This window comes from Mandrillus leucophaeus, unplaced genomic scaffold (assembly GCF_000951045.1).
Source record: "Mandrillus leucophaeus isolate KB7577 unplaced genomic scaffold, Mleu.le_1.0 Scaffold9, whole genome shotgun sequence".
Lineage (NCBI taxonomy): Eukaryota > Metazoa > Chordata > Mammalia > Primates > Cercopithecidae > Mandrillus > Mandrillus leucophaeus.
In genome coordinates, this window is record NW_012109807.1 from 4,859,586 (window position 1) to 4,873,097 (window position 13,512).

General features: G+C 45.4%; 1 protein-coding gene across 1 annotated transcript in view; it reads left to right on the plus strand.

The window, feature by feature from the left end:
* TBC1D8 (TBC1 domain family, member 8 (with GRAM domain)) overlaps positions 1-13,512 on the plus strand; it is a 265,338-nt gene that overhangs the window by 187,451 nt on the left and 64,375 nt on the right. The window contains exon 5 of the mRNA XM_011969594.1: positions 1,073-1,228. Coding sequence (XP_011824984.1) covers positions 1,073-1,228 — 156 coding nt within the window. The remainder of the gene's footprint in view (positions 1-1,072; positions 1,229-13,512) is intronic.

Below are 13,512 nucleotides of genomic sequence, written 5' to 3' on the forward strand. Positions count from 1 at the left end.
ACCCAGCTTGGGATGCCTTTTTTGTTTGTTTTGTTGTTGTTGTTTTTTGCCTGACATTGATTTCTGATGCCACTCATTACAGCAAAATGCTAATCCTGCACTCACATTTCATGCTTTACGGTCTGTAAAAGACTTTGATAGGTTTTCTTTTCTTTTTCTTTTTCTTTTGAGTTGGAGTTTCGCTGTTGTTGCCCAGGCTGGAGTGCAATGGTGTGATCTCAGCTTGCTGCAACCTCCACCTCCTGGGATCAAGCAATTCTCTTGCCTCAGCCTCCTTAGTAGCTGGGATTACAAGTGCCCGCCACCACGCCCATCTAATTTTTTGTATTTTTGGTAGAGATAGGGTTTCACCACATTGGCCAGGCTGGTCTAGAACTCCTGACCTCAGGTGATTTGGCCTCCCAAAGTGCTGGGATTACAGGTGTGAGCCACCATTCCCAACCGGTTTTCTTATTTACATCCCACAGTACCCTGGAGCAGGCAGGGATTATTCTGCCATATTGGAGAGGAGGATAATGATGATAAAATAATAATACTGGGTGACATAGAGTACTTTTTATGGGCTTGTAATAATTTAAGCACTTTGACTATTGGATACTTTAGCTCATTTAATTATCCCAGTTACCTTACGAAGTAGGTAGACTGTGCTTATTTTATTTCAACAAGGAATCCAGGGCACAGACAAGTTAAGTGATTTGCTAAGGCCCCACAGATTGAAAGTGGTGGAGCCAGGGTTTGCATCAGGCAGTCTGAGTCCAGAGCCCCTGCTTATTTATGTGCTGGGTCAAAGCGCCTTAGCTAGGCTGGGTAACTGGTTTGGGGCCCTTCGTTCATTTCTTCATTGATTCAGGAAAGGAGTGCTGAGTGCCTGTCAGGGGCAGGTCCTGCTGCAGATGCAGACAGAGCCCTTGGCTCCATGGAGCTCAGGCTTTGTGAGGCGAGTCGAAGAACTGGATGTGAAACTGTCTCTGCCACCCCAGCATGGAGTCCAGACAGCGACCACATGCCTCGCACACGAGGAGCTGGCCAGCTCTGTGCTCACGGGTGCACTTTCTTCTCTTCTCTTTTGAAGGTCGCCTGGTCGGCGCTCTGGATGCAGTGTTGGATTCCAATGCACGGGTTGCTCCATTTCGAATTCTGCTTCAAGTTCCCGGCTCCCAGGTTTACTCTCCCATAGCATGTGGTGAGTTACTGAATGGATCAGACGTTTACTGGGCCATAGCCACTGGTGAGTTTTGTTCCAGTTAGAATGTTCCAAACCTTAAGGTGTAAGCATGCTGAGTATCTGCATGTCGGTGAAGCTTGAAGGTAACACCTTTGGATAACTCCCTCATCTGCTTTCAGGAACTTAACTCCCCTCCCCTCCACTCCCCTTCCTTCCCCTTGCCTCCTTTCCCTTGCCCTCCTCTTCCTTCCTCTCCCCTTCCTTCCTCTCCCCTTCTTCTCCTCCCCTCTCCTTTCCACCCCTCCCTCTCAACCTTTGCTTTGCCCTCCCATCTTTTTTTTTTTTTTTTAAACCATCAAAAGCACATAAAGGCTGTAATCTTGGGCAGCATAGCTTGGGCATGCCAGGCTTTCGATTGGTGTGTTTCTTGGTGCTCATATATTGTTGATAACGAATCGAGCCATTTTCTTAATATTGTTTCTGACTTAACACATGTGCTCCTGAATGCATACACACATTGTGATGGTGTGGGCAGATTCTGAGGGCTGTGTCTGACCTAGGGCACTCTTGACCCCATGTTCCACCTTTGCACTGAGGGAATGAGTCACTGGACAGCTGGGGGCTGAGAGACGGTGGAAACCACCCACTTATCTTCTCCCTCTGGGGTTTCTGTTCCTATCACAGGCATTACCTGGTGCTCTATCTAACCACTCAGGTTCCTCTTGGGCCAGGAGTCATCACTTGAGAAGACCCTTTTATTAAAAAACAAAACCAAAATGTCTTTTTAAAAAAAAAAAAAAAACCAAAAGTAATAAATGCTCATCTTCCAGAATTGAAAAAGTAGATAAGAAAGAAGGAAAAAATAATCACCTGCAACCCTTTATCCATAGCTCATCTTCTTTCTGCATATATACGTGGTGTGGTTTTTTAGTTTTGTATCTTCTCATAGCACCTTATTAGTTACTTAAACTTTCAAAATCACCTCTACATGTTCTCTAGCAACATTTAAATTAAAAAAAAAGTTAAATTTTATTTTATTGAGATGGAGTCTCACTATGTTGGCCAGGATGGTGGTCTTGAACTCCTGATCTTCAGTGATCAGCCTGCCTTGGCCTTCCAGAGTTGCTGGGATTACAGGCATGAGCCACCACGCCTGACCAACATTGGAATTCTTTTTCCTCGAAAGTACAAGAAAGTGTGAAGAGAATTCACATTCATATCCCATGGATCCAATGCTAATCACTGTTAACATCTTGGCATTTTTTTTTTCCCCAGTTCGTTTTGTGTTTTAATTAAGACCGATCGTTCTGTATATGCATAAAATGACAAAGATGATGCATGCTCGGTAGAAAGAAATCAGACTGGGAATGGTGGCTGGGAGGCCAAGGAAGGAGGATCGCTGGAAGCCAGGAGTTCAAGACCAGCCTGGGCGACAAAATGAGACGTGCATCTCTGCAAAAAATTTAAAAATTAGCTGGGCCTGGTGGCGTGTCCCTGTAGTCTCAATTACTAGGAAGGCTGAGAATTGCTTGAACCCAAGAGTTCGAGGCCACAGTGAGCTATGATGGTGCCACTGCACTCCAGCCTGGGTGATAGAGGGAGAGCCCATTTCTTAAAAAAAGAGGCTGGGTGTGGTGGCTCACACCTGTAATTCTAACACTTTGTGAGGCACAGGTGGGTGGATCATGAGGTCAGGAGTTCAAGACCAGCTTGGCCAAGATGGTGAAGCCCCATCTCTACTAAAAATACAAAAATTAGCCAGGCATGTTGATGGGTGCCTATAATCCCAGCTACTTGGGAGGCTGAGGCAGGAGAATTGCTTGAACCCGGGAGGGGGAGGTAGCAGTGAGCCGAGATTATGCCAGTGCACTCCAGCCTGGGCGACAGAGTGAGACTCTGTCTCAAAAGAAAAAAAGAATGTGTCAAAGAAATCAGCTAACTGAAAAATACAAAAAAGGTACCTATCTCCTCAAATCCCAGCCACCCAAAGTAACCTCTAGTTTCATGAGGTGAACATCAGCCCAGATAACTTTCTGAGACATTTAGACACACAGGGATAGTGGAGAAGATGGACAGAAGGACTTTTATAAAAATGCAACTCATGTGTCAGTGTTTTTATAACAAAAGTACTACATTTACTTGATTTCAATAAAAGGAAGTAAACTGAAATGAAACCAAAGATATGTTAAACTTCAAATAAATGTTTCTTTAGTGCAAGAGAGATTATTTTCTAAAAGGTTCAAGTAAGGTTAAGGGAAGAGATTTTTGAAAGCATTAAAAGGTTAGAATTGTGGCTTTTGAAAAACATTGTTTTAAGTCTGATAGTGTTCACTGGCTCCCCACCCTCTGAGTCGAGGGTGCCAGCATTCTTAATATCCTCCCTGCTTTCTCAATCTCTCATTTAAAAGTTTTATTATTAGTTTTACATTGTACTTTCCATTCTGTCATGTAATCTTACTTTATTGTTTAGCTCAGTTCTCACTTATACATTGATTTAATGCTTTTACTCAGGTATGGATTTCCCAATCTGGAATCTTTTTTTTTTTTTTTGAGACAGAGTCTCGCTCTTGTTGCCCAGGCTAGAGTGCAATGCTGTGATCTCAGCTCACTGCAACCTCCACCTCCTGGGTTCAAGTGATTCTCCTGCCTCAGTCTCCCAAGTAGCTGGAATTACAAGCATATGCCACCATGCCCAGCTGATTTTTTGTATTTTTAGTAGAGACGGGATTTCACTATGTTAGCCAGGATGGTCTGGATTTCCTGACCTTGTGATTCGCCTGCCTCGGCCTCCCAAAGTGCTGGGATTACAGGCACGAGCCACCGCGCCCGGCCTGTGATCAAGTTGTTTTGATCCTCATTTCATTTTGTTAGGTTCCCAACATCCTTTTAACCTGTTATCCATTAGCTCATCTATGAGTGCTTGTTTTATTGAACCCGTGTTCTTCAGTTGTTTGGGAGCATGAAGCACTCGTGAGAATTTTCTTTTCTTCCTTGAGTGTTCCATTCTCGTCTTGCATAGAATCTCTTCTTTGGAACCTTCTATTCTCATCTGTTCATTTTCTTTTGCAGTCGAGTGTTTGCTTGTTTGCAGCGCTGTTTCTCCTTGTCTCGCTCATGCTTGGGCATTGTTATCCCAGACATCATATTGGCACTAACGTAGTGTGACTTTAACTCGTGTTATGGGAACAGGGCAAGGAGGACTGGCATCTTGCTAGACGAGACATGGTGGGTGAGGGAGTAGGATCCTCTTTTTCACATTTCTTGCAGATTTGGAGCTTTTGATATGAGTATTTTCTCCCTGCTAGGTTGGCTTCTAGGGAGTTGTCAGGGTGGGGAGTTGCCCACATTTCTGTTCTGTTCCTGAATCCATGCCCTTTGTAACCACAGCCATACCACATTCTTAATGGCCACACAGCATTCAACTCTGGCTGTAGCTCAATTTACTCATCCAATCCTTTATTGGATACTTAATTGGCCCTGATTTTTTAATAGTTTAAAAGCGTTTAAACTATTATAGTTTAATAGCGTTTAAACTATTATAGTTTAATAGCGTTTAAACTATTATAGTTTAATAGCGAATACCCATTCACATCCACTTTTTTCAGGACACTTCACAGTCCCTAAAGTCCATTTATTTGAAATGTTTGTTGCCTGCCGTGTACCAGATACACGCTTGATGTCGGGGATTCTTCACCGAGTGTGTGAGGGGCAGTCTGCCTGCACCCAGCTTTTCAGGACCTGGGGGAAGGCAGATAGCAACATGAATGACAGGTGCAGGTGGGCAGAGGGCTAGGGAGACCTGAGAGGAAAGCGCCCTTGCGGAGCACATCCTGAGGAGTGGCTGCACGGAAGGGATGTGTGTTTCTTATTTTTGGGACAGTCTTACTTTGTCACCCAGGCTGGGGTGTAGTCATGCGATCTCGGCTCACTGCGACCTCCACCTCCAGGGTTTAAGCGATTCTCCTGCCTCAGCCTCCTGAGTAGCTAGGATTACAGGCGCATACACCACCATGCCTGGCAAATTTTTTAATTTTTAATGGAGACGGGTTTTCACCATGTTGGCGAGGCTGGCCTTGAACTTCTGACCTCAGGTGATCCTCCCACTTCTGTCTCCCAAAGTGCTGGGATTACAGGTGTGAGCCATCGTGCGTGGCAAGATGTCTGTTCCTAATGCGTTCTGTGTTTATTGCCAGATTGCCTGCCATGATGTTTGCGCCAGCTTCCCTGGGTCCTCCCCTTCCAGCAGTGCGGGAGTCTTGAGCAGGTTAACTCCTAGAACCTCTTTCTGTTGAGCTGAGATCGGCTTCCTTTAGTTCCCACTGGGCACAATTTCTGCCTCAGGCCTGACCCGGGCCAGGTCTGCAGATGCATCACTTTCTGCTGCCATCTTGCCCACAGAACATCTCCTGAGTAAGAATTTGTTCTTTCAGTGCACTTTTCTTGGGTTAAGGAAGAGAGAATTGTTGAGTGTATTTCTGTCATGGACCTGCGGTATCAATTTAGATCCTTAGGCCTCTTCTGGGAGTTCCTTGGGCATCTTGCACTGTGTTATTGACTCACCATAGTTAATATTTTATTGTGTCTTGAGCATTGAGCAAAGGCCCCTGCCCAGGGCTACAAGTCTCAGATAAAGCACAAACAAAAACTGTAGGAAGGGCCTGGGTGGCCCCAGGACACGGGTGGGAACAGGAAGAGTGGCCTGCACGAGTGATTTATATCTTCACTTGAGTTTGGCTGCTTGCACAGCAGGATGGGGAGACATAGGGAGAGCCTTTGGGGATAAGTTTTTTTCCTTTTTTTCTGAGCAGAGATAGGTAGATACCTTCATGGGTGAACTACATTATTATTTGGCAGAAGCTACCTGTGGCTGACTATGGTTGGAAGGAGAGATGAATTGCTCTTATTTTTAACTTAACATGGACCAGGGAATCCCAAGGCTTTGTAAAGATCACCGGCTTCAGTGGGCGGAGACATCCTAGGAGGGAGTGGTTGTGAGTTGTTTGGGAGGTTGTGGGCAGTGTGATTCAGATGAGAGCTGAGACGTCACCTCCCCAACTGCCTGTCACCTGCGTCCTCCATCCCGGCACTCATCACCAGCTCTCCTCTGACTTGATTTTTGTCTGCCTTTTCCTTCATGGAGGTAAAGGTTCTCCGAGAGTCATACGTGGGACCTTCTGATGCCTAGGACAGAGCTTGACATGTCATCAATGCTCAGTAAACCATGAGTGGGTGAATAAGCGGGGAAGTATGGGAGAGAAGGAGAGGAGTCTCAGCAGTTAAGCCTTCCGTATATAAAGAGAGTGAAGGTAAGGCATGCAGTGACAGGTGAGACTCCTTGGGCGCTTTCTGCGGAGCCAGGCCAGGGATATTCCGGGCAAGGCATGGGCCTGCTCACCACCCACATGCAACGAAGAATCTGAAAAACAGGGATTTTCTTAATTTCTTTAAAAAACAAATGTTTGTGTTGTTGTAAAATATATATAACAAAATCGACCATCTTAACCATTTTTTAAGCGTACAGTTTGGTGGCGTGAAGGACATTCGTGGGATGGTACAACGGTCACCACCATCCGTCTCCAGAACTTCTTTCATTTTCCCAAACTGAAACTCTACCCGTTAAACACTCACTCCTCACTCTGCTCTCCCCAAGTCCCAGGCAGCCCGGATGGGATCCACGTTCTGTCTGTAGGAATTTGCCTACTCTGGCACCTCCTGTTGGTGGGCTCGAGCAGCGTTGGTCCTTTGGTGACCGCTCATTACAGTCAGCATCCTGCCTTCACGGGTCCCGCCTGTTGCAGCAGGTGTCAGAAAGTCCTTCCTTTATACAGCTGAATAATATTCCATTGTAAGTCGGCTTTCTTTTAGAAGTCAGCTCTCTCAAATGATTGGGGTAAGTAGAAACAAGGATGTGTTGTGTGGAACCAGGAGAGCAGAATCCTAGGAGCTAATTCCTAGTCAGGTCATGGGGAGCAGGAGTGCTGGGAGGGCCCGGGTGCCCAGCCTGGAGGAGGGCTGGTTTTTGGCTGAATTGATACCTGTCTTGTGCAGAGCCCTCCGGGTCCCTGGATGAACAAGGAGACTTCGTTGCCATTTCTGTGTGTCTGATAGTCTTAGTCATGGCTCTGTCCTGTGCTTGAAAAGTCCAGGCTGTTGGAGGCTGAAAGTTACCTCTCATGTTCCTATGTGAGATGTCAGTGTCTTGTGTTCTTTTTGGTAGGTAGTTCCCAAGGTTACCAACTGCATTATTCACACATACATTTTTTTTTTTTTTTTTTTGAGACAGAGTCTCTGTTGCCCAGGCTGAAGTGCAATGGTGTGTTACTGGTTAACTGCAACCTCCGCCTCCTGGGCTTGAGCGATTCTCCTGCCTCAGCCTCCTGAGTAGCTGGGGTTATAGGCACCTGCCACCACACCGGGCTAATTTTTATATTTTTAGTAGAGACAGGGTTTTATCATGTTCGTCAGACTGGTCTCGGACTTCTGACCTCAAGTGATCCACCTGCCCTGGCCTCCCAAAGTGCTGGGATTACAGGCATGAGCCATCACGCAGGCCACACATTTTATTCTTTACCATGACCCTGTGCATTGAGTGCATTGTTCTTGCCCAGTTTTCAGGAAGCAAAAAGAAAACACAGGCAAGAACTGCAGGACTTTGAATTACCTGCCTAGATCATTCTAAGAATTGAATTGATTATGCAATAATTGGACTCCTTTTCCTGTAGATTAATTGAGGCATGAGGTGGACTGTCTCCTCTGGTTACTGGAAGAGGACTTCCTGATTGCCTTGCTTTGAGGCAGCCAGGGTGGGGGTCCTCCTGAGAGCATGGGGCGGGTCCCAGGGGGCCCACTTCAGGGTTGCCTTTCATGAGAAACTCGTCAGACCTTTGTACAGATGGCCTTTTAATAACACTCACGGCTTTGCAGATCCGAGTTTGGACTCTGGGCTGCTCCAGTAGTTTGTTGGCTCTGTTTTTGGTAGCTTAAGTGCAAGGTTTTTACGTAGCCAGTAAGGTCTGTCCCATGGTCTTGAGTGAAATGGGGAGCAGGAAAACAGAAAAGAAGGAAAGTGCCACATTGTAGCGGGGGCGGGGGAGGGTCAAGAGACCACCTTACCTGGGCATCGTGGGGGGCAAGGGTTCCAGCAGAGCAGGAGCTTACCTGGTGGGCAGGGGCGCTGCCACATCTTGGGAGGGAGTATGTGTGTAGTTTGAAAAAGCTTACTTAATAGTTTAGATTTGGAAAATGGAAAAAACATCCTTTTGAAATGTTAAAGATCATTAAAGCAATTTGTGATATTTTCATAAATCGAAATGTGGCATATGTTTTAAAAAATGGAGAATAGCTGGACACAGTGGCTTGCTCCTATAATCCCAGTACTTTGGGAGGCTGAGGTGGGAGGGTTGTTGCGGGCCGGGAGTTCAAGACCAGCCTGGACAACATAGCGAGACCCCGTTTCTACAAAAAAATTTAAGAAATTAGCTGGACCTGTTAGTGCTCCTGTGGTCCCAGCTACCCAGGAGGCTGAGAAGGGACAGGGCTGGGAAAGCTGAGACTGCAGTAAACTGGGATTGCGCTGCTGCACTTCAGCCTGGGCAACAGAGCAAGACCCTGTCTCAAAAAAAAAAAAAAAAAAAAATTGGGCTTTCCAGTTTAAACAATCCTTTCCTTTCCCATACTTTCTTCATTTGTTCCTCTCAACATTATATTGGTGCTTTGACTCTGAAGAGGGAAGGAGCAAGCCACAGGGAGTTCAGGGACTTGCCAGGGCTGCTTCAGGCGTCGGTGACACCGCGGGTGTATCAGGTGCTGGCCCTGACAGAATGTTCTTTCAGAGCGTTCTTTCTGACGCACACTCTCTTATCCCTGCCCTTGACCATGGCTGGCATCTTGGTTTTCTTGCAGTCGGCATCACTGTTTGCTTTGTCTTTGGAGAGAGAATTTTATTGAGGGAGGAAATGTTCCAGGGTGGATCAGATTAGCATCTCTGTGAACTTTGTACCAGGGTACGGAAGGAAGTGCCAACCCTATCTTTTTTTTAAGAACAGAACTCCCTGGGTGCTTCAAGGAAAGTCCTGGAAGCAACCTAGTGGAGGGAAGACAGTGCTTTTCTCTGGGTCCCTGCCCTGAGGTCAGGCTGTGCGAGTTGTCACACTTGTTTTCGGTCACGCTCGGGGTGCTGCGGCTCACATTTGTTTTCTGTTATGGAGTTACTGTCACCAGGCTCTTACTGTTTTAAATAAAGTCATTTTGCTTATGCTCAAATAATTACACTCACCCAAGGCATTCTTCCCTTAGGGTTGTTCTTTATAGTTATTTAAAAAGCAGGGACATGCTGAGTCTAACTTGTAGATCTAGTAAATGCTGACATCAAAAATGATGTTAAAAACTATTTTTAAGACTGGACCTGGTTGGGGCTGGGCACGGTGGCTCACGCCTGTAATACCAGCACTTTGGGAGGCCAAGGCAGGTGAATCATGAGGTCAGGAGATCGAGACCATCCTAGCTAACACAGTGAAACCTTGTCTCTACTAAAAATAAAAAAAATTAGTCGGGCCTGGTGTCAGGCGCCTGTAGTCCCAGCTACTCAGGAGGCTGAGGCAGGAGAATGGCGTGAACCCGGGAGGCTGAGCTTGCAGTGAGCCGAGATTGTGCCACTGCAGTCCAGCCTGGGCGACAGAGCGAGACTCTGTCTCAAAAAAACTTAAAAAAAAAAAAAAAAACCAGACTGGACCTGGTGACTCAAATGCCTTTAATTCCAGCACTTTGGGAGGCTGAGGTGGGAGGATCACTTGAGGCCAAGAGTTTCAGACCAACCTGGGTGGCATAGCAAGACCCTGTTTCTACAGAAAAAAAAAAAAAAAAAAATTAGCCAGGCGTGGTGGAGTGCACCTGTAGTCCTAACTACTCAAGAGGCTAAGGCAGGAAGATAGCTCAGGCCTGGGAGTTCAAGGCAGCAGTGAGCTATGATGGCATTCCAGCCTGAGTGACAGATGAGACTCTCTTTAAATAAATACATGAATAAACCCCCCCAAACAAAAAACTGATTTTTAAGCCTGGAATCAGACTTTTCTCTAGTATCTTATAGGTTACAGAACCGGTTGCTAACTTCTGCATAGAGCAGGACTCGATTAACAAGGAAACCGTCTGGGGAGGATCTTAGCAGGCGTCTGTCTAGTTTAATCCCTTTCATTTTTAGTAGATGAAGAGACATTGACTGAGGCTGTGGGTTTCAAAAGGAGATGACTCTGGCAAATGACTTTTTATTAAATGATTCCTTAATGATTTAAAAAAAAAAAATCATAGGGAATGAACACGGAGGCACCACTGTGCTGCCTGGAGCCCTCCTTCTCGGCCAGTTTGCTGGTCTGACCCCAGTGGGTGTGCCTACCTGCCTACTCTGGTCTCTCCCATTCTGTGAGGTCCCTGGGGGCCCACTTCAGGGTTGCCTTTCTCTGACTTCTGTGACATGTGCTAGAGCCTTGTATATCTGAATTGCCTGGGGCTGGGAGTGATCCTGATCAAAAAAATAACAAGGAAATTCAGGGGGTACTTCTGCCCTCTTTTCTGGCCCCGCATTTTCACTTCTGATTATATTTTCCTCATTGGTAATAGTTAGTTATCCATATTTCTTCCTTTTTTTTTTTTTTTCTCTTAGAAAGGTTTGTTTTTCATCTTTCTTTTTTTTTTGTTGTGAAGATTTTCAAACATGTTTCAAAGTAGGGAGGAGAGTGTAAGGAAACCTGCAGAAACCTCACTGTGTACATGCATGAGAATTGAAGTTTTGCCCTTCTTGAGTTATTTCTTCATTGTTACTGGGTTGTCATTGCCTCTAAGGCTTTTCAAGTAAGTGTGAACATAGAAAGTATGTGTGATGATAAAGAGAAATAAATAATGAGTTCATATTTACTTTTCCAGTTCAATTGTAAAACTACATAGCTATAACTTAACTTTGATTTTGTATTTGTTTTTCTCTTCTCTTATACTGAAAATCTTGGTTTCTAACAATGTTCACATAATCGTTTGTGTATCTAGTATATGTACACACACACTATATCTAAATAATACCAATATTGCTGTTAAGAATGGTTGAATGAGATCTTAAGGTTTTGCAGCTCTATATGGTGTTAGAAAACATTTAACTATAGGTTACTTCCTTTTATTGTGTTTCACTTTAGTGTACTTGGAAGATACTGCATGTTTTACAGACTGAAGGTTTGTAGTAAACCTGAACTGAGGAAGTCTGTTAGCACCATTTTCCCAACAGCATGTGTTCACTTTGTATCTCTGTCACAGTTTGGTAATATTTTCAGTCGTTCAGACTTCTCATTATTATTACGTCCGTTAATGGTGATCTGTTATCAGTGATCTTTGTTGTTACTATTGTAATTGTTTTGGGGTGCCATGAACCATATAAGATGATGAACTTAATTGATAAATGTGTGTTCTGACTGCTCCACCCACTGGCCCACCCTCTTCTTGGGCATCCCTATTTCCTGAGACACAAAAGTACTGAAATGAAGCTGGGCGCAGTGGCTCATGCCTGTAATCTCAGCGCTTCGGGAGGCTGAGGCAGGCAGATCGCCTAAGGTCAGGAGTTCGAGACTAGCCTGACCATCATGGAGAAACCTTGTCTCTACTAAAAATACAAAAGTAGCCGCACCTGGTGGCACACGCCTGTAATCCCAGCTACTCGGGAGGCTGAGGCAGGAGAATCGCTTGAACCCGGGAGGCGGAGGTTGCAGTGAACTGAGATGGCGCCTTTGCACTCCAGCTTGGGCAACAAGAGCGAAACTCCATCTCAAAAAAAACAAAAACAAAAACAAAAAAAACTGAAATTAGAGTAATTAATCACTCTCCAATGGCCTCTAGTGCTCAAGTGAAAGAAAATGTCGCACGTCTTTTACTTTATATCAAAAGCTAGAAATGATGAAGCTTAATGAGAAAGGCATATAAAAATTGAGACAGGCTGAAAGCTAGGCCTCTTGGGCCAAACAGTTAAAGTCGTAAATGCAAAGGTAAAGTTCTTGAAAGAAATCAGAACTGCTACTGCAGTGAACATGTGAATGATAAGAAAGCAAAACAGAGTTAGTGCTTCTATGGAGAAAGTTTTTGTGGTCTGTATAGACGATCAAACAAGCCACAACATCCCTTTTAGCCAAAGCCTAATCCATGCAAGAGCCCTGACTTTCTTACATTCTGTGAAGGTTAAGAGATGTGAGGAAGCTGCAGAAGAAAAGTTTGAAGCTAGCAGATGTTGGTTCGTCAGGTTTAAGGAAAGCAGCCATCTCCGTAACAGAAGTACACGGTGAAGCAGCAAGTACTGATGGAGAAGTCGCAGTGAGTTAAAATATCCAGAAGATCTAGCAGAGCTCACTGATGAAGGTGGGCCATGCTACACAACCGACAACCGATTTCAAAACAATGTAGATGAAAGAGCCTTCTGCTGGAAGACGATGCTATCTAGGAATTTTATAGCTGGAGAGGAAAAGTTAGTGCCTGGCTTCACAGCTCCTCTTGATAGGGGCTAACGTGCCTGGTGACTTCAAGTTGAAGCCAGTGCTCATGGACCATTCTGAAAATCCTGGGGCCCTTGAGAACTATGGTAAATGTATTCTGCCTGTGCTTTATAAATGGAACAGCAGAGCCTGCATGACAGCACATCTGTTGATAGCATAGTTTACTGAGTATCTGAAGCCTACTGATACGATTTGGGTACTTCGTCCCCTCTGAATCTCATGTTGAAATGTGATCTCCAGCATTGGAGGTAGGCCTAGTGGGAAGTGTTTGGGTCATGGAGGCAGATCCCTCACGAATGGCTTAGTGCATAGGTCCCCAACCCACAGGCTGCAGATCAGTACCAATTTGGTACCAATTTGTGGCTTGTTAGGAACTGGGCCGCATGGGAGGAGGTGAGCGGCAGGCAGGCACACATTCCTGCCTGAGCTCTGCCTCCTGTCGTATCAATGATGGCATTAGACTCTCATAGGAGTGTGACCCCCTGTTGTGGACTGTGCATGTGAGGCATCTGGGTCTAGTGCTTCTTATGGGAATCTAACCAATGCCTGATGAGGATCTGAGATGGAACAGTTTCATCCCGAAACCATCCCCCATGGTCTGTGGAAACATTGTTTTCCACAAAATCGGTCTCTGGTGCCAAAAAGTTTGGGGATTGCTGGCTTAGTGCCATCCCTGGTGGTGAGTGAGTTCTTGCTCAGTTCACGAGAGATTTGGTTGGCTAAGAGAGCTTGGGGCCTCTCCTTTCTCTGTCTTGTGCACTTTATCTCCCTCCTTCCTTCCCTCCCTCCTCTCTCTCTCCCTCCCTCCCCTCCCCTCTCTCTCTCTCTCTC